The sequence below is a fragment of the Conger conger genome, chromosome 6 (genome assembly GCF_963514075.1).
Source record: "Conger conger chromosome 6, fConCon1.1, whole genome shotgun sequence".
Lineage (NCBI taxonomy): Eukaryota > Metazoa > Chordata > Actinopteri > Anguilliformes > Congridae > Conger > Conger conger.
This window is the reverse complement of record NC_083765.1, coordinates 25185339-25204801: the sequence shown is the minus strand read 5'-3', so window position 1 is coordinate 25204801 and position 19463 is coordinate 25185339. Positions and strand designations below refer to the sequence as shown.

Here is a 19463-nt window from a genome sequence, read left to right as displayed (position 1 = left end):
GGTTTTCTCTTCTGCCACTCCCTTACTCTCCCACTCTAATAATGCCTAATAACCGATTTTGCGCATCATTATCACATATAAGGGAATTGTGATTAACCCAATTTCATTTTCCACTTAAATTCTTCATAAAATTCAGTAAAATTGGGTATATTCCTAAAATCCTTTGGTAGGGGGTTTGTTTTTTTATTTTAAAAAAAAAGTAAAGCATTCTTTACTTTTATATGAATGTACTTTCACAGAAGTGATTGCTGGTGCTTCCCCAAAATTAAATAAATACTAATGTCCACCGTACTTATTTACTGGTAACAGGCCTCAGCAGTGCTCATTTGCCTTTTGATTGGCAGAACAATGAAAAGACTGAACGGCGGCTCTGTGGGCTGCTAAAACACGTTAATCGTGAGGCAGATTCTCTTTAAACTGAGTCATACTTAACTGGAGTGGCTGCAGCTGAAGTGGTGTTGTGTAACAGGACCAGTGTAACAGGTCCAAGCAGGCAGTCGCTGTGTTTCATAAGGAGCACATACTTCACATGTGTCCCAAGACAGGATTAATGCGACTAACATAATCTCACTTGCGCTAGATTACGCAGCCTTGCTGGAACATTTGAGCACTGAAGGGATAATTACGCCTCCTCTAATACGTCCACATGTCAGTTGGATACTCAAGACACAAATTAGTGCTAATTAGGGTCGGAGAAACCAGTGCTTACTCAGTTTCATTTGAAACATTGGGCGCATGGGAACAGAGGACTTTTTACATCTGCTTGTTTTTTTCATCACCCTCTAAAGTGTATTGATACATTTGTCACCATCCTTTCATGTCCTTGCCTCTATTGCATCTGTATTGGTGTCTACACAGGGCTCAGACTTGTCTCAGTGTGATCCCACTGTATAAATAAAGTAAATAATAATAAATAATAATTGATTACCAGCTCAGTTGAATCACATATTTATAGAAGAACATTCGAATGATATATTCGAATACCTTAGCACTCCTCTCTGAACGCTCTCTGCCTCTCTCTCTGCAGTGGCCCTTCCAGCTCTGGGGGGCCAGTACCCCATGTACTCTGCGGGGCCCGCTGCTAAGGTTATGGAGGAGGGGAAGATCCATGCGATGGAGCACCTCATCAGCCCCCTGGCTCTCCAGCATGACCACACGGGGGCGCCCACAGCCGCAACAGTCCTCCCATCCGTGTCCACCCCTCCCCCCTTCCAGGTACAAACCACGCTGTAACACACTTTCATTTTCTCTCTCTGGCATTCTCTGTCACTCCATGTCTCCATGTCGCTCTGCCTCTCTCTCTCACTCTCTCCCTCTTTACCTGTCTCTTCCATTATATGACATCCATTTCTTCTAAGATGGTTCTCTGAATTCTGGGAGTTAATGCCATCTACCAATGTCAATATATGGCAATTTACGGAATTCAGCATCTGTTATATAACACTCAAAGATTGTCTAAAAAGAATGAACAATGTTTAATTTACAGAGCGGGGTAGTAGTAGCAACCACACAATCAGAATAAATATTGAAGAAATGTCCAGTATTTAGCCAGTCAGGAGTAACTGCGAGTCAGATTTCTCATCCCAGGGAATGCAAGTAGCAGTTGTTTGAATTTCACAAGTCCTCACTAAATAGGTGAATTTATCAGTCCAGGAGAAGGTCAAGTTTGTATTTGGTCACACAGCCACAGTTTATGTAGTTTCACCGCAGCCCAAAATCGCTTGGTTCAACAAATCAGTCTCAAAAGAGAGGTAATTGTAATTGTATATAATGTACATGAAATTGCATATAATGTACATGTTATTAAATAATAATAATACTAATAATAATAATAATAATAATAATAATAATAATAATAATAATAAGCATCATCATCATCATCATTGTCATATTCATTGTCGTTGGGAAGATTATTGAATAACCTAATCGTTACACATCTAATCTGGCCCTTTCCACCCTGTTTTCTGTTCCCCTTGCTTCCCGCAGGGTCGACCCATCACCCCAGTGTACGCTATGCCTCACAACGTCCAGCGCATCCCCACCGCCGCCAACCTGTACGGGGCTAGCTACATCCCCATCGCCGCGCACGCAAACTCCGCCACCATGGCTGCCCTGCACAAGAACGCAGCGGCCGCGGCCGCAGCCTACGGCAGCTACGCGGGATACGTACCTCAGGCCTTCCCCGCCGCTGCCTTCCAGATGCCCATTCACGACGTGTACCCGACATACTGACGCAGCGCGGCTGCCCGGGCAACAAGGACACTGAAGGAACACTTTCGTATTTATGAAGAGAGAACTCCATTTTGAATTTTTCATTTCATTTGCCTTTTTGCTTTGTTGCATTTTGTTTGGCTTTTCTTTTCTTTTTTTCGTTTCTGAAAGTGAGCATATTACTTGACATAAAGATGTGTAACTTTACATCTTAAAAATATTGTTTTTTTCTTTACAAAAAACATGAATTTCTTTGTACAAAAATAGAAGCCGGTTGAAGAAAATGTACTTTTTTAGTTTGTTGAGAAAGTTTATATTGTGAGAGTTTTTGACGATGTAAGCAATAGTCTGAAATATTACTGTAGAGGCTTATATGTCTTCCGTCCACACACTGTATGCCTACCAATTTGAATGAGGACATTTAGCTATGCCTTTATTATTATAATTATTTGTTTTGTTGCATTATTATTCATATTAATATACACATTTTAGTTTTATGTCTTCATAAAGTACTGTGGTATGAAGCTTTTAGGTTTAGCTTTGGGTATGTGTGTTATCTTTATCTCAAAGAAAAGGTATGGATGGAAAGATTTTAAGTAGATAATGTCTGCTTCAGCAAAAACCCAGGAACAAAAAGTTTACTTTTTGATCCCCAAAAGCACCGGAAAAACAAAAACTGAAAATACAAATATTTGTAACCAACAAAGGGTGATACTGTACCTGCAAAAATACAACCTGAGAAAGGAGGTAAATTACCATTATTGAAGAGTCTCTAGTCAGAGACCTACTTTTGTCCCTGTAGGGTAAAGAAAGTGAATTCACGGTGACTGTTGAACAAAACTACTCAAAGCTACCCCCCAGTGCTGAAATACTTTCACCTCGGTAAACACAAGTTTCGAATTGGTTCAAATACTTCTGTCTTAACCAGCTGAATGATTAATATAATACTGACCATAGTCTAATATCTGTCTTTGCAGCTCCCCTTAATTTTTCATTCGTTACGACTTGCAGGGTCTACCACGTGCTCACAGAATACGTCTTCACCAGAAAGCGTATAACGTTTTAATAACAAACAAAAAAGTAGTACTCCTTACAATGTTACACTTCAACGACTAGAACTGGGAGCTTTAGAACTGGGCTGGAATTATTTAACGCATTTTTTTAAGGTCAGTGAATCAAACCCCCTAAAATTCTACCCCTGTGACAAATTGCTTTGAGCAAAGTAGATCTTGAGCGAGCTATATTCTGAGCAAAAACACACCACACCGTCTCCTGTGTATGAACGATGGTAACCGCGGCAACTGACGTGCGCTTCCCTATCTGTTTTATCAGTTGTGGCTGGCTCACATTACACTCCGCTCTCCTGCCAGGGTACCCTCATGTACATTATCGTGATTTACTTTACCAAAGTGCACTTAACATAGTCCATAGGAGTTTGCCATTTCTTTCTCTCAGTGAAATATTTGTTGCTTTTGGTGGCGTTTGTCTCATTCTAACTTTAGCGGATTTGATCATGTACGTGCGCAAAGTGGCAGCCCTGATGCACACACAAAGTGAGCACTTGGGGTTGCTTCAGATAATTCTACTTTTGAGGAAACCACGCACGCATAAACGCATTCTGCTATCTCACGGTACCCGACGACGGTTTTTAAAAATGTCTTGTGATTTAGTTGGTCTTTACTGTGCTTCAGAATAAAAACACGTAAAACTTGCTTTGCAGAACACAGACTGAGAGAACATGCCTAAATAAACAAGCTCATCGGTAATATGTGTTTTACACGTGACAATGGCAGGTGGACGGGGATACAGTGTAGGCTTTTTATATTTGAGATATTTAAATTTGATCCCCTTTACCCATCGCCACTGTGAGGTAGAGAACATATGGCTTGTTTCGCTTTGCAGTCAATTTTTTGCTTTTAATTAGCTTCGGCTCTTTTATTAGCTTATTTCTTTTGGCCATGGAGAAGGCTGCAATTACTCTATGCTGAAAGATAGTGTAAACATGCTGAATACACAGCACCGGCCACAACATTCGCCATAGTCCTGGCCTTATGTATTTATGATGTTTTCAGCGTGTTACTTCGGAGTTCATGCGGTGTCTGTTTCGTATTGCCTGTTTAAAGGCTATTTTTGCGGTGTTTGAAAAATAGAAAGAACTCTGCTGAAATGTTCCTTTGCAATGACAAACGTTCAAATATATTTAATATATTCAGTACAAGTGTTGTATATGAAGCTTAAAAAAGTGAGAAGAAACATAATATATTTTAAAAGGAAACTATTTTCTTTTCTTTCTCGTTAAAAATTACAACCTCTGATAACAAATAACTATTTTGCCAAAGCATCCAGGACCTGTGTACATTCAGATAGGGCAGTTGTTATGTGTCATGCAAACATTTAATGTACAACTGGTATGGAGGTGCTATTGCCCTGTAGCCTCTAGGTAGCATGGAGTGCTGATTCAGGAAACTGAAGTGCCTATGCAATCTCTCCATTGCAATTATTTCACTAACACTACAAGAGTAGTATTTCAACTTGTGCAAGTTCTTGGCTACTGAAACGAACAAGGTGTGGATATTTTAAGAAACCTATTTTAAATGAAATAAAAGTTTTTGCGTGCCTTATTGCCATAACATACTTAAGCCTTTTTAACATGTTTCTGTGCACTGTAATATCATTGCATTGTTTTTAAAAGCCTATTCAGGATTGTTGTATTTAAAGTGCTAGCTGAATAGTTCATTAAAGCATTTTCAAAACTGGCGTTCCTGTATCTACTCTTTGCTGCACACATATAGATGAGATCTTGTAAAATGTAATTTGTCCACACAGGGATTATAACCCGAGGCTGCAAAGGATTTGTTCCTCATTGTGTGTGTGAATATTTAACATGTGAGATGGCTTGTGAAGTAGTTTTATTTTTAGAAATAATGAACACTTATCTAAAGCTTTAAACATGTCTATAACCACATAGTTGTCCTTCTACTTAACTAATAGTTATTATTATTTGCTTGGAAGATTCGCTTAATCTATGGTGTTTTACAGTACATTTAGTCATATTTAACTTGAGGCCCATTTGTGCAGTTTGATATTTAGAAGAGATATTGTGCTTGAGTAGGTTGCTCAATAATTTCTGTGGGTTTCCCAAGTGTAGTCAACACTGATTGTGCCATGTGGATTGATTGCCAGCAGGTGGCACTGTTGCACACCCTGTGACCCCAGGCGACAGCAGCCATTGCATGGCCTTTATTCAGCCATATTTCAGCCTGTCTGTGAAACAGTAAAGCTCCTGCACTGACAGGGGCCATAACACTCCCAGACAGGGCCTGAGTGAACTATGAAACACTGTGCTGAAATGTATTCATCTAGTGTTTGGTTGTTGTGAGGTTAGAAGGTCCTAAATTGTAATCCTGGCCTGGGCTTTTCTGAGTTTTAATGTTCTTCCCATGTCCTTGTGGGTCTACTCTTGATACTCCGATTTCAACAGACAAAAGACATACAGGTTAGGTTAATTGGAGAGTCTAAATCGCCCATTGGTATGAGTGTGTGAGTGCTGTGTGCCCTGTGATTGATTGGCAACCCATCCTGGGTGCATTCCTGCCTTTTGTCTAATGCATGCCTGGATAGGCTCCAGCATCCCTGCAACCCTGACCAGGAATAAGCGGGTTAGATAATGGATGGATGGAGTGTGGTTAGGTGGCTCGGGTATCTTATGTACAAGACTCTCACCAGCTCACTCGCATTGCTCAGTTCAGCCCAACATTATGATGTAATCTTAAACCATGATGCTGCCACAGTGCTGGCCTTATTTAGTTAATCAGAAACAAAAATTACACTTGCATCATTTTTTGTAAAAATTACATCAAAAAAACAGTTACATCTTCGCTTTCTGGATTTTCTGGCCTAAGACTTATGCACGGTACTATACATAAAGTATAAGGTCTACAAAAAGGATTTATATGGTAAAAACAATTATACAAATATAATTTTATTCAAATGAGAATGAGCATGAACAGCTTAAATGGTAAATGGTTGCCATTTATATAGCGCCTTTATCCAAAGCGCTGTACAATTGATGCTTCTCATTCACCCATTCATACTCTCACACATCAACGGTGATTGGCTGCCATGCAAGGCACCAACCAGCTCGTCAGGAGCATTTGGGGGCTAGGTGTCTTGTTCAGGGACACTTCAACACACCCAGGGCAGGATTGAAAAGGCAACCCTCTGACTGCCAGACGACTGCTCTTACCGCCTGAGCCAATGTCACCCTGTTGATCACAGTTTAGAGAGGTGATCAGTCATGAAAAAACATACACATGCTCTTTGGCAAACTAGTTTGCTGTTGTTAGCATGGTTAAAAGGGTTTCCTTGTATTTTCCGTAATCATTTATCAATGATGCTTGTATGTGTGAGTGTGCATGTGGGGGGGGGTTGAAATGAAAACATAGGATGTAGATATCCAGGGACAGGGTTGGGCCTGATCTAACTCATTCCTTTGAATTGTGGTATAAGCGTTTTGTTTGCTTAATTTTTCAATTGCTGTCAAGCCATAGTTGATTTGGGTCAATGAGCTCTAATGGTGTGATTGGGTTATTCTGTCGTTTGTAACAGTACCCCTGTTTTCACGCGCACTGCTTGTATTTTCTGCAGCTGGATAGCGGCTGCGTCCGCAACAGTAGCCTTGTCATGCACCATAAGGCCAGACCCATTAAAAGTACATTATTGATGAGTGTTCACGCCGCACAAAGATTGTCTTACATCTTGCTCCCAGTCTGAAAACAAAGCTGGCCATTAACAATTCAGCGTTGTCGACTTCAATCGAAAATATTCCTGCGCTGCGAAGCCCTGAAGCAGAGGCACGGTGGCGCGATGCAGGCATCCTGTTTCCCGGCAGCGGAGTGGATATCCGCCGCGCTCGTGTTTTCCCCGCTGACGGGACAGGGTCAGCGTGTAGGAGGAGAAACGCCGATCACTTTACACGCATGTAATCAGTCAGCAGGGTTTGCTCACAGATCAACCTTTGAGACGAATGTATTTCCATCCGGCGTGGCAGTTTCTCTAGTCTAACTTTAGGACTTAACACTAATCCTCATAAAAAGTTTTAATAAGACAATGAAACAACAAGTTGACGGCCCTGTAATTAATAGTGGAAATATGCTATAACAATTGTGTAATTTGTTTAAATAGTAGGTTGGTACAATCCATTTGAGACAAGAATACAAAATCTTGACAAGTGATTAACAACTAATACAGTAAGTGCATGTTATACTTTAAGTGCATCATCTTTACAAAGATAATTATTAAGTGAGATACTAGTATGACTACTACTACTACTTACTAATAATAATAATAATAATAATAATAATAATAGTCTGTGAAGCAAAGATGTTATTTCCATAATCATGCAAACCATCGCCTGTGAATATGAACATTTCAAACATAAAAATGAGAAAATATCTTTGAAATATTTTCTGTGCTTTCAAAATCTTTCACAATCTTATCGCTGGCGATAAGATGTTAACACCACATGCTAACTTATCTGCTTCTGTAGCCTTGTTTCTAATGGATTACAGTTCATTATTTAATGGTGTATGTTTTCAGTATTAGTGTTTACAGCAATCCCTGGGTACAACCACTGAGCTCTTCAGGAGGCCATTTGATACGTTTTTATCCGAGGGATTTTGACCACTGAAGTCAGTTCTGCAGACACATATGTATTCTTAGAAACTATGCCTCAGAGTCCATGGGAACTGCAGTGGTGTCATCTGAAGCTGATCCACTGGTATATTTTCTGATTTCTGGAGAATAAAAGGTGAAAAAAGCTTTGACGTGACTGTGAAAGGAAATGCAATCCCCAGCGTGCGCAAAAACAGTTCTCCGAGAGTGTTTCACGTCTCCTGGATAAAGAAAATCAGAGCAGTAAGAAAAGGGACAGTTCCGTCAGGTGGCTTTGCCGATGATCAGAACACTCATGAGGAAGACCATGATGAAGAAGATCCACATAAAGAAGCGGTCCATGACCTTGGCCACCTTCTTCCACTCGGCGCCCTTGATGCAGTTCACCCGCTGCTCCCGGAAGCAGTTGGCGATGTACTGAACGTTCCGCACAAGCTTCTGGTGGTGGGCGCAGGAGCAGGCCCGCCCACAGGGGGCGACCTTCTCCGGGTACAGCAGCTCGTCATTCAGCCCTCGGTTCAGCCCTCCGTTCAGCCCGCCGTTCAGCTCGTAGTCACTTTTACCATCACGCGTGATGTGGTGGTACTTGCTGTTACCGTTGGGGAGGGTGTTGGCCTTCTTATCTCTGCTGTCGTGGTGATGGCCTTGGTGTTGCAGGTGGCTATACTGGCTATCGTCCTCGTGATGGCCCCCGTACAGGCTTCCATTGCCCAGTGGGTCCTCCATGTAGAAGGGGCTCTTCTCCTGCTGGGGGGTGGTGCAGTTCTCGCCTACGTCATACACGAAGAAGATCTTCGACATGTAGTTGATGATGACCACCTTGGCCCAGTATGGGACTGGCTTGGCCTCTGCCCCACAGAAGTGGATGTTCATGATGAAGATGGTGAGGGCTGTGGAGGCTGTGATCATGATCATTGTTGCAATGTAATACTTCCCTAAAGGAGCACAGGAAATAAATTATTTAGTTCCTGGTCTGTCTGTTTGGAGCATTGTCAACACATTCTCTGACGTGCCTAGCCTGTATACCGTGAAACGTTATTCTCATCCCACCAAATACAAGTTGCTCCACAACTGTTTGCGTCAGCATCTTCTCGTCATTGGCTAAGAATAAATGAAATGGCATAGAATGAGGGTGTCTTGGTGACAATAGCAGAAGAGCAAGAGTTTAATGACAAGTTAACCTGCCACCTCAAAGTGCATACCACACACACACATCCACACGCATGCACGCACACACTCTCACACACACAACGAGTGTGAACCAACTCACCGATGAGGGGTACACTCTCAGAGGGCGGCATGCTCTCAGCCACCATGAGCTGGAAGACGGTGAGAGCCAGCAGCACCGTGACGCCCAGGGACACCTTCTCCCCGGAGTCGGCCGGCAGGTAGAAGCTGAGGGGGGCCAGGAAGGAGATCATGATGCAGGGCAGCAGCAGGTTGAAGATGTAGAAGGCAGAGCGGCGTTTGAGCAGCAGGGTGTAGGTGATGTCCGGGTAAGGGTCTGAGCAGCAGCCGTACATGATGACGTTCTTGGCGGCCGGCATTCCGTGGCACTCCCACTCAACGTTCTCCACGAAGTCCGACAGGTCGCCACTGTCCATCCCCATGGTGATGTCCACCTGGTTGCCGTTGTAGGTCCAGGAGCCGAAGGTGAGGTTGCACTGCTGGTTGTCGAAGGGGAAGTAGGACACGTCCACCACACAGGAGCTCTTGGTGATGGAGGGGGAATCCCAGGTGATCTCGCCGTTGTAGCGCAAGACCACGTTGGTGCCCGCTGGCCCTGACGACTCATCATCTGCCCTGGGGGAGTAGTTAGTGGCACTGAGCACTCTAATTTGAACTGGGGGGGGCACATGTTTTTCCGACAACTTTCTACCCCTTACATGAACCTGCATGAAAGAACACCGTTTTGGTCAAAACCCATTGTTGCTACAACCATTGGCTGTATGGTTTTGTCTGCTTGCAGGTTACTTGCCTTCCTTCTGGAGAATTTGTGCCGTTATGTTATTTGCTTCTCAGAGTACACCTCCACCATTTTGAATTACACAGAACTCGAGATCACAGGCACACAAGACCCTTCATGACCACTGTGATGAGTCTTTATGTGTGCACGCATATTTAGAGCCATACTTGTTATAAAGGACGATATCCGGCCTCCAGACCAGATCGCTGGGAATGCGGATGACCTCCAGCCCGTCGTAGGCGTCCTTGTCCCACTTCAGGTAGGCGTCGTGCCAGATCTGCCGGATCCACAGGTATGATGTCAGCACCTGGTTCCTCTCATCCTGCAGGTACAGGTGCAAGCCATCATTACATTACATTACATTACATTACATGCAGAGCGGATAATCTTGACAATAGACAAACTTGTCTTCCTAGAAGCTAAAATCAGGATGTTATGATGCTACACAATTCAGTCTACAGCAATTATAAATTGAGACTTGGTTCATATTATCTTGAAACTGTGGTAAAAACCAAATTATAATTCCAAGCTTATGCAAAGCAATTGCGAACTGAAAGACCTGGAACATAAGCATGTTAAAATAAACATTAATGGCTACAACATCCAAATATGCATAATACATTGGTAACCGTGTACTTGCAGTTTAAATAAACCTGAGACACTCCGCCATCTCCCTCAGGACACTTACAGCTCTGGGTGGAGTGACAGGCATACAGTAAAAATGTCAAACTGTGTAATACAATCTATTTCACAGTCTACAACAAAGCCAGATTGTATGAAAATAAGACACACGTGTTGATATCAGGTAGTATTTCTGCTGTGGGTGCGGTGCTTATGGCCGGCAGATATGTATAGACTGTGTTTCACTGGGGGGTGGGGGATGGTTCAGAGTTGTTTTTCTGGTAACAGGATACGCCAGTGTGCGCATACATATGCTTGTACATGAATGATGAGTCTGCAATAGTAACATTACTATCTGAGGAAAGAGATTAAATACTCAAGTTCAACATGGGCCGGTTTGTTTATTTTATCACCATGTGAAAAAAAATCAACATGGAACTGAAAACCATGCAATCACTGCTGCCCAAAATCATTCATACGCATCAATGACCCCCCATACAAGGTGGATTTTAGATCCTTAGTGGATTTCATGTATTTTATTTTTGTATAATTGCCCTAAAACAAAAGCTTTCATATATTTCTTTTTGCTGTCCTCACAGTTGGTGAGTGTGGTTTGGACACCTCTGATCTAAGCTGACACCTCCGCTAGACTTTCTCTTTGGCCTGAGCGATATGGTCTGTGTGTTCCCCCTCCTCTCGCCTTTCTTGGCAGTCGGGGGCCTGTCTCTGGTCTCACCATGTCTTTGATCTGGGAGAGGGTGATCTGCAGAGTGACGTTGAGGGCTTTGTCTGTGTCCTCCACAGGCCGCAGCGCGTTGGAGTAGTTATCCATCAGGTCATTCAGCAGCTTCTGGGCGTACTTCCCCTGCGCTGTGTGGGAGACTATACAGGACAGCGCCCAGTGGAGGCGCAAACAGAGCGATTCATAAATAGAATAATTCACATGCACACTAGCTCATTAATGTAAACATCTAGTCAGCCAATCCTGGGGCAGCGACTCCTGGGGCAGCCAATCCTGGGGCAGCGACCAAGCATGCAATTGGTCAAGAGGTTTGCATACTTTTTGGTTCCGTTGGTGTTCAGACCAAATATCAGAATGGGGAACACTTGATCTAAATTACTTTGACCTTGGACTGATTGTTGGTGCCAGACAGGATGGATTGAGTATCTCAGAAACTGATGATCTCCTGGGATTTTCACACACAACAGTCTCTAGAGTTTATAGAGAATGGTGCAAAAAACTAAAAACATGGGTTGAAACATTTGTGTTGAAAAGTGATGGGCAGTTCTGTGGTTAAAATGTTAACGTTAACTTGTTAATGAGAGAGGCCAGAGGCAGGCTGGTCACTGAGTGTAATATAAACATTCAAAATAATAAAGACAGGATGTACCATCTCTAATACTACGTAGCTGCTCAATGTGCTTCACAGCTAGGTACACTAACATGTTTTACCCACATAAGTTCTGAGTCGCCAATCCTAATACATTTATTATATAATAAATACTTTGGACAAAACACTTTTATAAAAATTGAATGTACAACATACATTACAATCACAATAGAATTGCAATAGAATAATTTGTAATTTGATGCAAAGTCCAAAGACCATGTTGAACACAATGACAATACCTTGCACTAAACAAAGGATACAAACAGTTTCTGTACAGGACAATAATAACCCCCTGTTCACCCTTAATTAAATATTTGGCAGTAAGTGATATTAACGTTTATTAACTCAAGTACCATTACAATCACAGTCATACGTAGTCAAGTTCTTACCTTTCAGGAATATGCTCAAACCTATAATCAAAATGGCTGTCTTCATATCTACTAGGTGACATTAATTGTCCAAAAGAAAGAATCAGCTTCTCACAGTCAGTCTCCTCCGATTTCCATGATGCCCAAATGGAGCTGAATCGGAAAGAAAGCGCTGGAGAAGTGCCTCGGTGTTCTCGCAGGGCATGCGGCACTCACTCTAATCCATGGAACAGGACCGGGGCTATCGCGTAGCACGCAGTCCGCGGAGAAACCAGACGCCCTGACTGTGAGCCTCTGCACAGCAGCTCGTCCAACCGCCAGTCAGAGCGCTGGCAGGTGAGTTCACAGAGGTTTAGGAAAGCTCACAGGTAAATGTTATGACCATTGGGCCTCCAGTTTCATAGCAGCTGATGGAATTGGAGCCGGGGGATTTCACCACACCCTTCATTGTATTAATGTCTGATCTTCCGTGTCCCCGTTGGTCAGAGAAGTGTTTTTCTCTTACTGTGTACAGAGGTATAATGTCATTGTACAAGCTGCATTGGTATAAAATAAAATAAATCCCAGCAGTAATGAAACTATGATCGAATGACATAAATGAGTAACCAAGTGAAACTCTTTGGATGGACATTATGTGTGTGATACCACAAACTGTACACTCTCGTGTCCCCCAGCAATGCACGTGGGTAGGGGCCCTAAAAGGGCAGATCTGTGTTCCCACACACCCTTTCCCCTCCCACATTGTGACAAAGGTGGAGGATGTGATCTAAACGATATTGATCTGGAGGAGGACCAAGACGGGATGTTGCTGCTTAAAAAAACTTGTGAAATCCCACCCACCTTGTCTATTTGTCAGAACTCCTACATAGCTGGGTTTCAGTTCCACATACAGGCCCTGTACCAGATAAGAGTTCTGAGGGTTTGTTTGGATGCACACCCAGAGCCACCCGAGGCTGGTTTTGGCTACATGTGCTCTGCAGATTAAATTTCACACAGTCACTTACCTGCACCAAGAAATACACCCGCCTAAAGCCGTTTCATAATTGCTTTGTAGTTAAACGGGTGATGTGAATCTTCAATGCAATTCAATTTTATTTGTATAGCGCTTTTTATAATGAAAGATTGTTACAAAGCAGCTTTACAAAGAACCCATGCCTGAAACCCCCTCAGAGCAAGCTTAGGGCGACAGTGGCCAGGACTAACAGGAAGAAACTTGGGCTCAGAGAGGGGCCCATCTGCTTCTGGCCGGCACTGGGCAAACAGTGAGGTTTAACAGTAGTGTTTATATGTAATATAAAAATCATTTAAATTAATACATTAAATAATTAATTATACAAATAATACATAATTCAAATAATAATTATTCAAATTATTATTCACATGTGAATCATCATTAAAATCATGAACTATACATACACAAAATCATATTTTACACATAGTGCAGTGTAACATGAAATGAGCATCCACAACATAAAATTGAATTGATAGATAATAACGTTTTTACATATTGTAATGATTGATATCCACAAGGGGTTTCTTACAAGGGATTATGGCAATGACTCATAATCATCATAGTCAAAGTCATAGTCATCTCAAAACTCTAAAACTCTAAAACATTCTATTATATGATGGAATTGTATTAGATAGCCCCTGGATTAAAACAAATGAAAACAAAAAAATGTATTTGGTTAAACACATTCAAACCAACAACAACAATGCCAGCTTGGTGTATGTTTGATATTCCCAACAGCTTTTACAGGGACTTTCAAATACACATTTACCATCCCAAATAAAAAAAAAATCAGAGAATAGTCATTGATGATTTTTATGGCAATTATTCATCCTTTCCTGCAAGGGACTTGATCCGATTGGCTGAAAAGCTCCAGGACAGGAAGTGGAATGACAGTGAATTAATGTCATCTCATTGCATTCCTCCTCTTCGCCCTGTGAGGAGTGTTTACACACTTCCGCCTTTACCCCTACACAGAGTCTTCCTGCCTGCACAGCTGCTACTCACGCATGACAGCAGCATGAACTCTCCATGCTGGTGAGCCATGGACGTGATCTCCCTCCCTGTACCACAACTCCCCAGTGGCATAGATGCTCAGTCAAATCAGCCATTCAGAGGTGGAAAATTCAGGTTCAGAATGTAAATCTCCTCTCTGGCATTTTGTTCCAATAATCTGGATTTGCTTATTATTCAGTCAGGAGGTAGAAATAATTAGTGTCATGAGCTGAGTTCATAGGTGGAAGAAATATATGGCAGGACTTTTACTTTCTGACCCCTGGATTTTCCACCTCTGTTTGAATCAGGTTGCCTTTATGAACGGCCATAATAAAAAGAGTTTGACATTTACAACTGCTGAACATTTGTCAGCATCATAAGTAAATACAGTGGGGTGCAAAAATGTGGTTTAAATGTCTGTTACAATGAATCGAAAGCGAACCTGAACTTAATGGTACAGGGTTAAACATGAAACTTTCTGCACATTTGAAAGCAATTGCTTTTTATTTTTATTTTTTACTGTTTATGAATTATAATAAAAGGAGAAGGGCCCTGCGCAAAAGTTTGGAAACCCTTTTGGATTATTCTTTGTTATTTTTTTAAAAGATGATTACTAAAGCCCAGACCCAGGTGATTTACTCGTTTGTGCTTCAATAAGTATAATGAATATAATTCCAGGGCTTTTATTCTGAAGTAACTCCAAGCATTCTAAAGTATCCAACTGCAGTCACTGTTCTGTCTGGTCTTAACAACCATAGGTTCCTCTAAACTGTTCAAGGATTTCAGATGGTTCATTTCCACCAAGAAGAAGGAGGCTACAAAAACTCCCTTTAAATTTCCACTGTGACATTATTAGAAAATGGAAGATAAATGGAACAGTTAAGTCAAGGCAAGGTCTGAAAAACCAAGAAAGATTTCAGACAGAATGGCCTGAGACCTGTTTAGAAATGCTCAGAACAACCCAGACATCTCTGCAAACGAGCTGCAAAAAAGTGTAGCAAACACAGGTCCAGCAGGACAACAATACAACGTACTTTAAACAACAAAGACCTACAAAGTTGCCAGAAAGAACTACCTCAACACAAAATTAAGCATCTAAAGTATGCAAAAGAAAACATTGAGAAGCCTGAAACTTTACAGAATAATGTGCTTTGAACCGACGAAACAAAAATGGAACTTTTTGGCCACCACCAAAGAAGGTATCTTTTGGAAAAATGGTGAAGCCTTTGTAGAGAAGAACACCTTGCCAACTGTAAAGCATGGAGGTGGATCCACTATGCTTTGGGGTTGTCTGGCAGCTGGGGGTACAGTAAATATTGTGTGAGTGGAAGAAAGAATGGATTCCACCTAATATCAAGAAATTGTAGAGGCAAATGTTCAAAGGTCAATCCAGACATTGAAGTTGAAGAGAGGCTGGGTATTCCAGCAAGACAATGATCCAAAGCATACCTCAAAATCAACCATGAAATACCTCCAGGAAAGACAGATGAAGGTTTTGGAATGGCCACCACAGTCCCCAGACTTGAATATTATTGAAAATCTGTGGAGGCAATGCCGTACATGCAAGGAGGCTGAATAATATTTCTGAGTTAGAGGTGTTGTGCCAGGAAGAATATGGATAAATTCCATAAGATTCTGAGATTTGCAACTCTAAACTGGCTACAGGAAGCGTTTACGAGCTGGTATAGTTACCCATGGAGGAGTTACAAAGTATTGACTGACAGGGTTCCCAAACTTTTGCACAGGGCCTTTTTCCTTTTTTATTATTTTGAAACTGTAAAACATTAAAATAAAAAGTAATCTTGCTTTAAAATTTGAAGAAATGTGTCATGTTTAACATCGTACCATTTAGAAGTTACGTTTGCTTCTGTTCACTTAGATATGAATTATAAAAAGCTTGCTCACATTTATGAAAGAGTTTTATAAATGTGGGCAATAAATGATACATTTTTCCACACTACTGTATAATCTTATCTACTGTAAGAGGTACCTATGCATGACTATAGCTCTGATCCTGTCAATTATAGAATCCGTAAAATCAACAGAGATTTTGCATGTTACGAATGTAATAAAATATAGGTATATTCCCCTCTCTAGAATCATCTGGAGAAGAGAATAAAGAGAAAAGAATAGAATAAAAACACTTCACAGGATTCCTAAATGTCAACAGAAGCAACGTTAAAGATGGAAGAAGCAATGAAAATCCATAGACGTACATAGACGTACTTAAAACATCTGTGACGTAAAACATTGTAAAAAAAATAAATAAATAAACTAAATGAAAATAATGAATCGTTTAAGCCTAAAGGCATACACGCTACCAGCTAAAGCTGTACATGCACACAGCGTTTGAGCTGCTTGGCCCGGGTGAGATATGAGCAGGCGCTGTGTCGGCTGAAGGCCCCTGACGCTGCGGTCTGAGCACAGGTGTTTCCTGTGAGCGCTGTGCTGTGGCGGTGTGGTGAGGCTGTCAGAGAGTGCACGCTCCTGTTCACACATCCTCCCGCGGGCACGCATGAACCCCAAACACGGAACCGGGCGTCATGAGTGCCGAGCCGGAGGTCGGGGGCATCACTGGGCCTCACCTTAAGCTCCCTCAATGTCTAAAAGAGCAACCGGGCCTCCTGACATCACCTCTCCAAACTAAAGGTTGTAAAAGTGAGCATTACACATTTGGGTAAGGGTCACAGATCTTAACTGTGCTGAGAGAATTGCCTTCAAAATTGCCTTCAGCATTGAGAGCATAGTGTAGGAACATGGGTGCTGTATGTGTTGGTACCTCCTCTTTCTATTTAAATATATTTGGGATGATAAAATATGCATTAGAATGACTAAACATTTACACATATGACTTTAAAACCTTTACAGATGGTTATTTGTAAATTTAAAAGGAACAGTAATAATCGTGAGGAATTGTGCACAACATGACTGCTAAGTCCCTGTGGCTTAGGAAACATTGTTGCACGTAGCTGAAAGAAATGATGTAGGCCAACAAGATTATTTTTTTTTATCCCTGTACAAATGTCAAACGCAAATGTAAGAGCAAGCCTAGTTTATTTGAAGGCAAATGCTAACAATGTACAACTGCACTGTCATGAGTAAAACATGAGCACTTAAAATCTAAACTAAAATGGTGTAACACTGTTACTGTTACTGTTACTGTTATTGGTGTAACACCAATAAAGCTAGATAAAACTGGTCATTGCTTATTTCAAACATAATGTTTCCATACAGCTATATTGCAGCTTAGGCATTTAGCCATACCAGGATGAATGTTTAATATGAGGGTGAAAAATCTATTGATTATAAACGGGCCCCTGTGTCTTCTTGCTAATAAAGCATTTTTCTGTTCCTGAGAGTAACTTTGATGTTTGCTACTGCTGTGCATCATTCTGGATAAGGTATTGCAATGCAAAGCTGTACAATAATGCAATAATTTTCAGCTTTGTAGTATCACCAGATGTGTTCCTCTTCTATGCTTCCATACTGCTGTATGCTACTTTAAATGACGCAAACACATCAAATTTGAACTTCTCTTTATGCACACCTGAGTCACTGATATTTCTGAATTTAGCAAGTTTTACGGTAATTACGTTTTTTGCGGTGCATTGCTACTCATAAATCTTCGCTTGTTTCTCAGAAGCCCTCCTGCCTTAAAAGGCCAGCTAACCACAAACCATTTCGTTCATTTGTGTTATACCTCATACTGTGTGGTTCCTATTAAATCTAGCTTCAAATGAAATGCTTGTAGCTATCCACATGCATATTGCTGAAATGAACTTGTCAGAATTATACATTTCACTGAAGTAAAGCCACTCTCATGACAACGCCAACATCCTATGCTGTAAATCTTCCTGTCGCAGACCTGTACAGGTGAAAGGCCTGACACACAGATTCTCTGTGAAGTACATGTACATTTTATAATCAGTAGCAATACATACTGACTCAAACAGGGCGTGCTGCTGGCATATTGGCTGTACAGGTGAAGGATACATGTGTCTCTTATTCATTTGCACATAGAACAGAACAGAGTTGCGAGATGTGATCTGAGCTGCAGATGCTCTGGGATGCGGTTTCTCTGCCAGCTCGCTCTAAGAGAACAGAGACATGGCTGCTCCAGAACCCACATGAAAACTCACTATTCAAGGGCATGTTCCTGGCAATGGATTAATTCGACTCAGCTTCTCACCAGTGAACAGGCTGTCTATAGAGGAGAGTGAAAAATGTATAGCAGCATTCAAGACATTAAAGGCAGTGAGAAACACTGGTTGAACATGCCAATGATATATAAATCAGCCATATAATGGCAATTTATGAGCAGTACATTCAGTTTTAAGGCATCCTTGGTAGTTCAATTATAAATGCCTGACAATGTATTCCTGAAAAGATTAATGCAATTTCATGTTCACATCACCAGTGATGACTATCAAAATGATAGTTTTGGGAATTTACATGTAATTTTAACTGTCCCTCAGTGGTATAATTTAATCTGTTGCTGTGACACTTCTGAACGTTTATTCAAATGAAAATAAGCAATGGTACTAGATTTCTTTGAAAGGTCAATAAAAGAACATATAATGTGTGTGAATGGGGTTTAATGCAAATTCCAAGGACTGTAAGCACTGAAATGTGGTTAACCAAACACCTGTGGGGGCAGCAGACGATCCACCCGCCCTTCCTCCCTCCTAGAGTCATAGAGTCATCACGTCACATGCAAGCCACCCTCCCCATTTCCTGTCTGCTCAGCACAGGAGATAGCAGCGTGTCATGAGCTGGCTACCGTTGGCTTTGTGACAAAAAAAAGTTTCAATTCAGAGTGTGTAGGCTTCCATATTTCCAGCTTCTGGTCACTGTGTTTATTATTGAATGCGGTGACTGACAGAGACAGGCAGAGGTGGAAAGTCCAGGGGTAAGAAAGTGAAAGTGCTGTCATGTATTTCTTCCAACCATGATTTCACCAATTAGTTCTACCTCCTGGCTGTACTTTCTGAACCCGGACTGTTCACCTCTGGCTGTACTTTCTAAACCCGAACTATTCACCTCTGGCCACAGGAAGCAGAGGCACTGTACAGGAAGCATACACTCACTGAGCACTTTATTAGGTATTTATTACACTTATTATTTAGACCTATTGGTCTTCTGTTGCTGTGGCCTGCCAACTTAAGAGGTTTGACGTGTTGTGTTCAGAGATGCTCTTCTGCATACCACAGTGGTAATGTGTGGTTATT

General features: G+C 41.6%; 2 protein-coding genes across 6 annotated transcripts in view; one reads left to right on the top strand and one right to left on the bottom strand.

The window, feature by feature from the left end:
- Positions 1 to 4968, top strand: part of LOC133131379 (RNA-binding protein 47-like) — a 36449-nt gene extending 31481 nt beyond the window's left edge. For all 5 annotated transcript variants that reach the window (XM_061246707.1, XM_061246708.1, XM_061246704.1 and 2 more), the window contains 2 exons: positions 1028 to 1215; positions 1987 to 4968. In XM_061246707.1, coding sequence (XP_061102691.1) covers positions 1028 to 1215; positions 1987 to 2232 — 434 coding nt within the window. In that variant the 3' untranslated portion in view covers positions 2233 to 4968. The remainder of the gene's footprint in view (positions 1 to 1027; positions 1216 to 1986) is intronic.
- Positions 4969 to 8148: 3180 nt separating this feature from the next.
- Positions 8149 to 12297, bottom strand: chrna9a (cholinergic receptor, nicotinic, alpha 9a). The gene is made up of 5 exons (XM_061246711.1): positions 12252 to 12297; positions 11208 to 11353; positions 10018 to 10172; positions 9155 to 9687; positions 8149 to 8819 (listed from the first exon to the last, which is right to left on the bottom strand). The coding sequence occupies exons 1-5, from the start codon at positions 12295 to 12297 to the stop codon at positions 8149 to 8151; spliced, it is 1551 nt and encodes a 516-aa protein (XP_061102695.1).
- Positions 12298 to 19463: the final 7166 nt, after the last annotated feature.